The sequence below is a fragment of the Protobothrops mucrosquamatus genome, unplaced genomic scaffold, assembly GCF_001527695.2.
Source record: "Protobothrops mucrosquamatus isolate PMUCROS unplaced genomic scaffold, P.Mucros_1.0 scaffold446, whole genome shotgun sequence".
Classification (NCBI taxonomy): Eukaryota; Metazoa; Chordata; class Lepidosauria; order Squamata; family Viperidae; genus Protobothrops; species Protobothrops mucrosquamatus.
In genome coordinates, this window is record NW_015386769.1 from 307,042 (window position 1) to 317,122 (window position 10,081).

At 38.4% G+C, this 10,081-nt stretch overlaps 1 protein-coding gene across 1 annotated transcript; it reads left to right on the forward strand.

Moving 5' to 3' along the window:
- The first annotated feature begins 2,255 nt into the window (after positions 1–2,255).
- Positions 2,256–3,266, forward strand: B3GALT1 (beta-1,3-galactosyltransferase 1). Its single transcript, XM_015816399.2, has one exon. It carries the CDS (start codon positions 2,274–2,276, stop codon positions 3,264–3,266), a length of 993 nt encoding a protein of 330 aa, XP_015671885.1. The 5' UTR covers positions 2,256–2,273.
- Positions 3,267–10,081: the final 6,815 nt, after the last annotated feature.

The window sequence follows — 10,081 nt, forward strand, 5'->3', positions numbered from 1 at the left end:
CAGCAATGATGATAATGGTATCCATTTAGTTGTGTCTGACTCTTGGCAATTCTATGGGCCAAGTCTCTTAGACATATATTCCCCACTGCATTCAGTTAGTAGGTATTGTCCTGTGCCTGACCCCCTTTTTTTCCCTCTCCCCCTCTCCAGCAGAGTAGAGAGATTGCCGAAACAAGCTATCTCCCTCCTGAGCTGCTTATCTCTGTAGTGCATCCCTAAACAATGCTAACTGCAAGTTAACAGAACTCAGCTCTGGGACTTTAATTAGTTGATTAGAACACGCTGCCAGCTCTTAGCTGCTGACTAAAATTGACAAATACTCTAATCAGTTTAGGCAGACATTCTAGGGCACGGGTGTCAAACTCGCCACGTCATGTGACGTGTCACAACATGTCGTGACTTTTTTTGCATTGCCGGAGCTGGTGTGGGCACGGCCTCCATATGATGCAACCGGCCCGCAGGCTGGTCTAGGGCATTTCCTTCAATGTCTATTCTCCATGGAGTGCCTGCTTACTCTCTTGCAATCCCTTTCTCTCAAATGAACGTACATACAGCACCTGGTTGAACATTCCAAAGGGAGGGGAGTGGGGAGAAAGGCCTATAAGATTTGCCATTTTATTCGGATTCCTCATGAGTCAAATTCCACAACCCTTTGTTGCCATTTGTTTAAGGTTATGTCTTCTGAGCTGTAAAGTGATGGAAAGCTGAAGTAAAATCATGGATACAGTTGTGATCATGTGATTTTTTTTCACTTTGCAACCACTTAATGATCTAGATGCCAATTGCAATCACTAAACAAGGACTACTGTATTGCTGCTAAACATCTAATAATCATCCCTTTGTTGATCTTATTAGCACTGCACATTGTCTCACCAAGCCAAAGACAATATGGGCTAAAACAATAATTTCATTACTTTAGAACAATCAACAGAATGCAGACAATACTAAAAAGCCCCCAAAAGGGAGCAGCCATGTATAACCATCTTTTAGATGAGGAGACTCCACATCTGTTACCACCTGCCCTCATAATCTTATATGCTGGCATTTAGACAACAAAGGCAATTGTGTGACCCTAAATATTACTATGTTTTGTTATATTATGTGTAAAACTCTGCCCTGCTAAATGCTCTGTTTATGCAGTCTTGCAATAGTGATGTTTCGTTTTGGGTCTATGAGCATAATAAACTTTGTATTCTAAATTCTATATCATAATCTCATTTGATAAATTTTATAAGGTCTGACATTTATCACTGCTTAATATTCTCTAATTGCAACAGGAAAAATATTTTTATTATTATTAGAATTTGTTAATAATATATGCTTATCATTTATCCAGACCTGCAAGGTTTGGTGAAACTTCTCTCTTTTTAAACTTAGTATCATCAGATCTAAAGTATTATTCTTTGTAGAGTGATAGTAAATACTTTATTACAGATTTAGACAGAATGCATGTAAATAGAAGCATCTATAAATATAAATTATTTGTTGACCTTTATAGTATGTAGTACTGTATATGTTTTCCTTTAAGCTTCTTAGAGTTGTCTGAGAAAATACAGCAGAGAAGTACCTTAAATAATTAACAGTGCAATCTTATTCCCAGGCTATGGAATTCAACTACAATTACTGTCAGATTAGTGGATTAAGACTGCTCTTAAATATCTATTAGGTCCAACAATTCTGTGCTCTCTCATTCCTTTTATAAGATGGCTGTTCACGTGACTTAAATCATGCTAGGACTTTGCCCCAAACCAAACCAACTTAAATATTAATTTGGGGGTGGATATTTTAAGGTTTGCTGAAGATCTTATAGGAGGAATGATTTGGAACTATTTACCATGATTTGGATAAGTATCGGAGACCAACATTATATTTCTTAAAGTTGTTAAACAAACTGCATTTCTTAAGTTCATATCACTTTGCTTATTAACTATGTTCTGCACAAAATGGGATGGTTATAATTTAGCCTTTCACATCAGCTTGCAAGTAGGCTATTCGACTATCAGAATAAAACAGCACTACCAATACGCCTTTTTTTCATTTATGTTTTTCAGAAATAACACCTCAGCCCAAGAAATGGAAGCTATCCTTAGACTGGGCAAGAAAACACATCCCTCTTAAAGCCTTTTCATGGATTTCGATGAGCAAGTGGCACACAGTTATTGTGTCAGACTTTTAAGATCTGAAAAATAACATGCTGCCTCTGTCAGACCAAGGGAAGCAAGCGGCAAGAAGACAATTGGTTCATTCTGTTGATTAGAAGAACTTCAGGAACAATGCCTTCAAAAGTCTCGTGTTTATATGTCTTGACAGTTGTATGTTGGGCAAGTGCTTTGTGGTACTTAAGCATAACACGTCCCACTTCCTCCTACACTTCATCTTACAGTGTTCACAAAACGTACGACAGCATCGCAATGGCTCGAAAAAATGTTTCCTTTGGGAACATAAGGACTCGACCAATAAACCCTCATTCATTTGATTTTCTCATAAATGAACCAGAGAAGTGTGAGAAGAATGTTCCCTTTTTGGTTATTCTGATCAGCACAACACACAAAGAGTTTGATGCTCGACAAGCCATCCGGGAGACCTGGGGAGATGAGAACAACTTCAAAGGCATTAAGATTTCCACTCTTTTTCTTCTGGGGAAAAACACAGACTCTGTATTAAACCAGATGGTTGAGCAAGAAAGTCAAATTTTTCATGACATCATTGTGGAAGATTTCATTGACTCATATCATAACCTGACCCTGAAAACATTAATGGGAATGAAGTGGGTGGCTACATTTTGTTCAAAAGCCAAGTATATCATGAAAACAGACAGCGACATTTTTGTAAATATGGACAACCTTATTTACAAGTTGCTAAAACCGAACACCAAACCAAGACGAAGGTACTTTACTGGCTATGTCATCAATGGAGGCCCCATCAGGGATGTCCGGAGCAAATGGTACATGCCTAGGGACTTGTATCCTGACAGCAACTATCCGCCATTTTGCTCAGGCACAGGCTATATTTTTTCTGCTGATGTAGCAGAGATGATTTACAAAACTTCCCTCCATACTAGACTCCTTCATCTTGAGGACGTCTATGTGGGACTCTGTCTGCGGAAGCTTGGCATCCATCCTTTCCAAAACAGTGGCTTCAATCACTGGAAGATGGCCTACAGCCTGTGCAGATATCGGCGTGTTATTACGGTACATCAGATATCCCCTGAGGAAATGCACAGGATTTGGAATGATATGTCCAGCAAGAAGCATCTCAGATGTTAAGACTTTTTGAGATGTAAATACTTTGGTTCTTGTTATATGAATAGAGAGCAAACAGACAATGGGGTGTTCACTTTTAGGAGGAAAAACCTTAATAATATTTTGGTTGGATGGTCTCCCCAGCTATTCTGGTTTTACAAACTGCAGGTCCTAACATAATGGTGTTATTCACATCAGGCCAAACAAACAAAAGAGGCATTTGTCTTGTCCAGTCTGTCAAGCATATGCATAAGAAGATGAGGGACAAGCATAACATAAAAATTCATTTCCATTAGATCCTCAGAAAGGAACCCTTCTCCCTCAGAAAGGAACCCTTCTCTAAGGCAATGAATGCCATTGTTATAAGAAAAATTCATCTTCATTGAAATTAATTTTAAAAGTGCAAACTGAAATGGTGCCATGATAGGATTCTATTCCAAATTAGATGCCACTTACTCATGAAAGTCTAGTTGTCAGTATAAAGTTATTGCTTCTACAGGATTCAGAATGCATCTTGTGTAGATTTCTGTCCAATTACCCAAACATTTTCCCCTAAATTCAGGTATGAGTAGCAGATGAAGTAATAAATGGACCATTGCTAAAAGTAATTTGTTTTAAAAGTCACTATTTTATATATAGAAACATTTCAGCATTTAAACACAAGAAGGCCTTTGGATCCCTATCTCTTCATTTTAGAACCCTACTTCCATTTTGCAAAAGTAGGCCCTGTTGAAACCAAATGGACCTCCTTTGATTAGCTATAAACAGAATGGACAAACTTAACCTCTGGAACAGTGCCAGTGATCAAAGGGGATATCTAATTTTCCTCAATAAGATTGGAGAGAGGCTGACTTCAGAACAGGAAACCTGAAGTTGTAGCCCTCCTATTGTCGTCGTAAGTAATATCCAAGACCAGCTGATCTGGCATCAAAATTCTTGGAAACCTTAGACACGTTTTTTAAATGAGGTTAAAAAGAATTGGTCCATGGGGTACAGCAAGGTATCAATAGAACCTATATCCTTTACCACACATCATCCTGTGGAAGAGGGAATTTTAAAATATGTTGATACAAACATCTATCTCTTTCCTTCTGTTTTGCAAAGCATGGAGATCACACACCCTTCACAGTTGGGTAGGCTACCATTCCAGATTAGATTGCTCTATCCCAATTTAAAATATTCTCCAGAATGTAGTAATATACAATTTTCTACGTTGTAACAACCTTGCCAAATGCAAAATCTACTCCTTGCCACATACAAACTAAGATGTCAAAAGGTATTGGTAATAATGTCAATTTAGTGATGAGAGATATTTCACATGTGTATAAATGGGGAAATTGCTAAATGCTGTCATTACTTCCCTTTTAACAATTGAAATACTTGTTTTTAATGTTGTTTATTAATTGAAAATCAACTGTGCCACTTTATTTGCAGGAATAGTGTTAAAAAAATCTATTGAAATGCCACATAACTAAGGAAGGAATTAACATTGCTGTGATGTAACCAAATGCTAATAAACAATATGTGCAATTATGGATTGGAAGATAAAGTTCACAGCTAAAATTCTGAATGAAACACTGTTAAAAACGTAATGGTGTATTGCAACACTTCGCTTTTTAAAGAGCCAAAGTGTATTTTGAATTATAAAAAGTGTCCACTGGAATTAGAGATTTGTATGCTGCAAAGAAGAGCGGGGGGAGGGAACTAAAAAGGCCATTAGTTAAATAGGAAGCTCCCCTCCCCAAAAAAGGGATGTATGAAAATGAAAACCACTTTCTATTTATTTCTCATTTGTGCCCTTCCAAATGGCGTTATCAACGGTAACATTTGAAATCAACATCCATCACAATTTGACAGGCACGCTGATATTTTATTCATTTAAAATACAAAACTCCATTTGACATTGTGGACAGTGGTAATGCATAGTATTTTAAAAGCCAAAAGATACCATGTTTATGGAACCCAAGCTCAGTTTGGTGACTGACTTATTCTCCAAAGCACCAGAGGGCAGGAAATCATGGGAGGTAGAGTGATCCAACTTAGGAGAAAGGAGAAATGTTCTGACAGTGAAAGCAATAACTCACTGGAATAGCTTGCCTCCTGGGGTTGCAGGTGTTCCACCACTGGAGGTTTTCAAAAATACAGTGGACATTTGACCGGGATGGTATAAAGCTCCTGCCTTGAGCAGGGTTCAGACTAGAAGATCTCTAAGGTCCCTTCCAGCCCTGCTATTCTACGTTGTGTTTTCAATGGGCCATTTTCTAAAAGGTACATGGTTAACCATCCTATTGATAGAATTTCATCAACACAATAGGAGAAGGTTAAATTTCCTCTCTTCATAAATTTACATTTCGTTAAGAGTTAAAGAACATTCTGGGGAAAAAAGGGGGGGTATGGGAAAGAGGAAAGGAGAAGACCTTCAACTCAAATCTCTGGACCACCTCTGGAATCTTTCCAGCATCTCAAGCTATATTTCATTCCTATGGATTTTAAAAATATTTATAATTTAGTAACACTTTTGCTTTTTTTTTTTTTTATTTGAGGGCATCAGAATCAAAAGACATTTTGGAATGAATGAATAGGTGATAAATGCTTCTTGCTTTGCTGTGCATATATTACGGCTGTGCAAATCAGCTAATTCATTTGATGTAAATCTGCAACTTGATTTTAGGAATCAATTTGACCTGGTTCAGATTTGTGATGGGATTGACACAATCAATGCGGCTTAATAATCTGGATGCTTGGGTACATGTCCTACCTTCCACTGAATTCTGAAACTATATGAAAGGCACTCCGTTCAAACTGATGTGTTGAATCTGTTCAGCAAAATTAATTGAAATGATATTTTGATTGAATTGCCTTCATATTTCAGTTTCATACATCTCTAGCTTATACAATAGCTTTGTTTGGCTAGAACAGCATACAGAACCACTCTTCCATTTCCTTTTCCCCCTTCTTTGTGCCATTGTCATGAAGCCAAGAATGAACTGAAATAGTATAGTGGATCTTTACTGCAACACCGATTCATATATTCTTCTCATGGGGGATTTCAGCAGTAAGATGTCCTTGGCTCTCCTCTATATAAATCCTAATCATGCAATCGTTACATCGGCCCTGGATTGCTTTAGAGTAGATTTGGGACGATGGGATGAATAAGAGGAATTTCTCCTGTAAGATTATATTATTCCACCAACAAGGCAGACTTTGGTTGCTGCCCTAGATTCATTCTTTTTCAGAAGTAGCATCTGAAGTTGGGCAGATATCCAATAGATGTACATTGTTTAGATATCCTTTGAACTTCTCCTTCTTTGGCCTTCCAAATTATTGATGGGAACTGTAGTCACTTCTTTCCCATATACCGAATGTGGTGATTTTAACCAGAACGAATCAGAGGACTAATTCCTTGAGATGGGTAGAAAGCTGCAGTGACTGAATGCATCCTGAACCAAAGACCTGTTTTAGGCACCCTTCATTGAACCTTTGGACATCTTACTCCACTAGACAGCTGGCATCTTTTTGAACACGCTTACAGTATGATTTGATTAAATCATAATTCATGACTACTGGAGATATGTCTAGGAACACCTTCATTAATACTTACAAGTTCCCAACCTTCTTTGACACAGATACACATGCTTTAGAGCCAAGCACAAGACTCTACACTCCCATATTTTGTTCCAACATATGCTTAGTTGTCTAGGATGGGGTGGGTGAAGCAAAGGTAAACAGATAAGGGAGAGAGAGGGAGAAGGAGATGGAGAGAGAGAGAGAGAGAGGGGGGGGGCATTCTTAGTCAATTGAGGGGAAGACTGGAGACAAAACACCTTTTAGGAAGTGAGGGCTTCATGTCAATGTTTAGCATGGCGATCATTCTGTGAAGAGGAAAGACATGCAATTATTTTTTTGGAAAGACCCCAGAGGGCCTCAAGAATTCAGTAACTCAAAAACATTGTCCACTCTGAATCCTGAATGTCTTTTTATTGTGTTCAGTGATTGCAGTGATCAAAGAAGTGTATGAGATACCCTGCATAGGCCATATATGTTATTATTTAATTACTATAGCTGTGTGCAGCAGTTACATAATTCAGCCAGCCAAATGAGATGGATGTTGCTTTAAGCAGAAAGGTAACTGCTTAATCCCTTTTATCTTATCCATAGAGCAAGGTGATCACTACTAAAGAGTTAATCCATAGTGTTAGATAATTAATTTGTTTCAGAAATGATTTTCCACAGCTTAATATAGTTTTCATACAGTCCTTGCAAAAAAGGTCACTTCTAAGTATTCTAAGAAATCAATCAAGTCCCAGGCACTCACCTATCAGAAGGTATATAATACAGCCAAAACCAAGATCTCGCGGGCCTAAAAGTGGCCTGCTTTAGTTATAAAGAAGGATCAATTGTACTTATAGGTCAAAAGGCCTAGAAACAGAAGAGCAGAATTCAAGCCTCAAAGAAGCTTTAAAGTGTCCTAAGCACATATTAACATGTATTAAAATAGTTAAAGTATTATTTAACTTGTTCTTCTTTTCTCAACTAGTTGGCCTGTCCTGCTTTATTCCATCCAGTGTCTCCTGGCCTTTTTATTGTTCTTTATTAAAGCCATACTAGAAAGGGACCCAACATTTCATGTGCTTGGATAAGAGAATGTTAAGAATGTAAGTTGAGATTTTAAAGACTGCTAACTTTTTCTGTCATGTCAAATCTTGAGTTCTCCAAATGGCTTGTTCTTGTTCATTTTCCTCTTGTAGACATTCTTTTTCCAATAGGAAGCAAAGACAAAGTAGCAGTGACGTTTTACAATTAGGTGGTACTTGAGGGAAAAGATCAGTTTTCTTCGGCCAGACTTATTGGTTATAAAGAAATTGCTGTCACGCGTTTGGAGAACAAGAGGCTAAGAAAGTCTGATCTAGATGCTACTTTAGTCAAGTCCACTATCTTTCCACATAACATTTTTCTGCCATTGTACTGCACTCTCTTAACAGTCCCACTATCATATGACTTCATCATATGAGGGATCAACATAGATTATGTGTTAACTTCACATCTTACAGAAAGTTCTTGGGCAACATGATGACATGACATGATAGGAGAGACGTGCAGAAAAGAGGTTGGGCTGAAAATTCACCCCCTGAAAAAGAGGCAAATATCACCTCCTTCCTGCACTTTGCTCATATCATAACCAACAGCAAATCCCAACAGGGCCAAAATGAGACCACCAAAGTGCAAGAGGGATAGGTCCACACATTCAGGGTAGAATTTCACTTTAAAAAAAACCAAAAAAACAGTAGTAGGGCAATCGAGAAACCAGCAAGGATTCAGCAGGCTTAGTAGTCATAGAGTATTAAATGCATAAAAAGGATGAGCAAAAAGGGGACAATGGAAAGCATCACTTGGAGACAATGAATGGCTAGAATCCTGATCCAAAGTCTGATCCCTGATAGAGCCTTTCCCGTGTAGGTTTCTTTGCATGCAGGATCCTGAACCATAGATAATCATCCCAAAGGTACTTTTATTCAGGAGGCAACTGGACTTTCTTGTGTTTCTTTTGAAGACATTTCACTTCTCATCTAAGAAGCTTCTTCAGCTCTGACTAGATGGTGGGGAGTGGAAGGATTTATATTGCTTGCAGACAGATGGTCATTTGTATTCCTTTAGACGCAGTGTTTCTCAACCTTGAAAATTTTAAGGCATGTGGACTTCAACTCCCAGAATTCCACAGCCAGCATTGCTGGCTGTGGAATTCTGGGAGTTGAAGTCCACATGCCTTAAAATTTTCAAGGTTGAGAAACACTGCTTTAGAGAGTCATTGAAACCGTTTTGGAGGTTTACCTGTGTCCTCAGGGTAAGCTGAGAAGTGCAAATGTGTGTGGATGTTTTGGCTACAGGATGTTTTCTGCCCTGTGTCCCTTCACTGTTGAAAACAGGCACAGGCTATTGGGGAGGAGTCTGCGCTGTCTGAATCTCAAACTGAAGCACAAATGGTTCCTGTAGTCTGCAATATTTTCTGGAAATCCATTCATGCTCTCTCACCATTTGAAGGGTGTTCATCCCAAAGCGCATAGCTCAAAGTCTATGGAGATTCTCAGTCATCCAGGTATAGTTGTCTCAAAGGTGCTTTTTTCAGGAGGCAACTGGACTTTCTTGTGTTTTGTTTCAAGCCCTCCAAAATGGTTTCAACGACTCTCTAAAGCAGGCATGTCAAACTCGCGACGCTGGGAGTTGAAGTCCACAAGTCACAAAAGAGCCAAGGTTGCCTACCCCTGACATAGATTGTCATGCATTAACTGGTTTGTTAGCTTCCCTTAGCATAAGAAGTAGCTGCACTCTCAGGTGAATTCAGCACAGCATTGGGTCATAGTCTGCAGTATGGTGAGATACAATCACTCCAAGCAATTTTAAGACTAACATCAGCAAACCATGAGCTCTAATAATGGCAACACTGCCTATGGAAAACATCTCTTTTAGCAACAAACATCTACCAAAGCCCAGAAATGTTTACGTCTTCTCCAGATGTTCATTAACACTTAGGATTGTCTCTTTCTTTTGTTTCTGTTCTTTGACAGATTTGTAAATATTCATCACAAAAATTGCTGTATATATTTTAAGTCAGCTTCTTCTCTATCCCACTGCATATGTGTGTGTGTGTGTGTGTGTATGTATGTGTAGAACCAGCTTGCAGTGTAACATTTGGTTGTGCATGGAGCTGCATCAAAATTTCTGTCAGTGTTCAAGACCCTTAAGCATGAGTGCCCTGATTTTTTTTAATGTACATGATGTTTAAAAATGATTTTTAAAAAACCAAATCTGTTTCTCAATTCTTTTGAGCAAACAGGAAAAAA

Bases quoted from the DNA above. Each gene is read 5' to 3' on its own strand.
- B3GALT1 (XM_015816399.2), top strand. From the start codon at position 2,274: ATGCCTTCAAAAGTCTCGTGTTTATATGTCTTGACAGTTGTATGTTGG.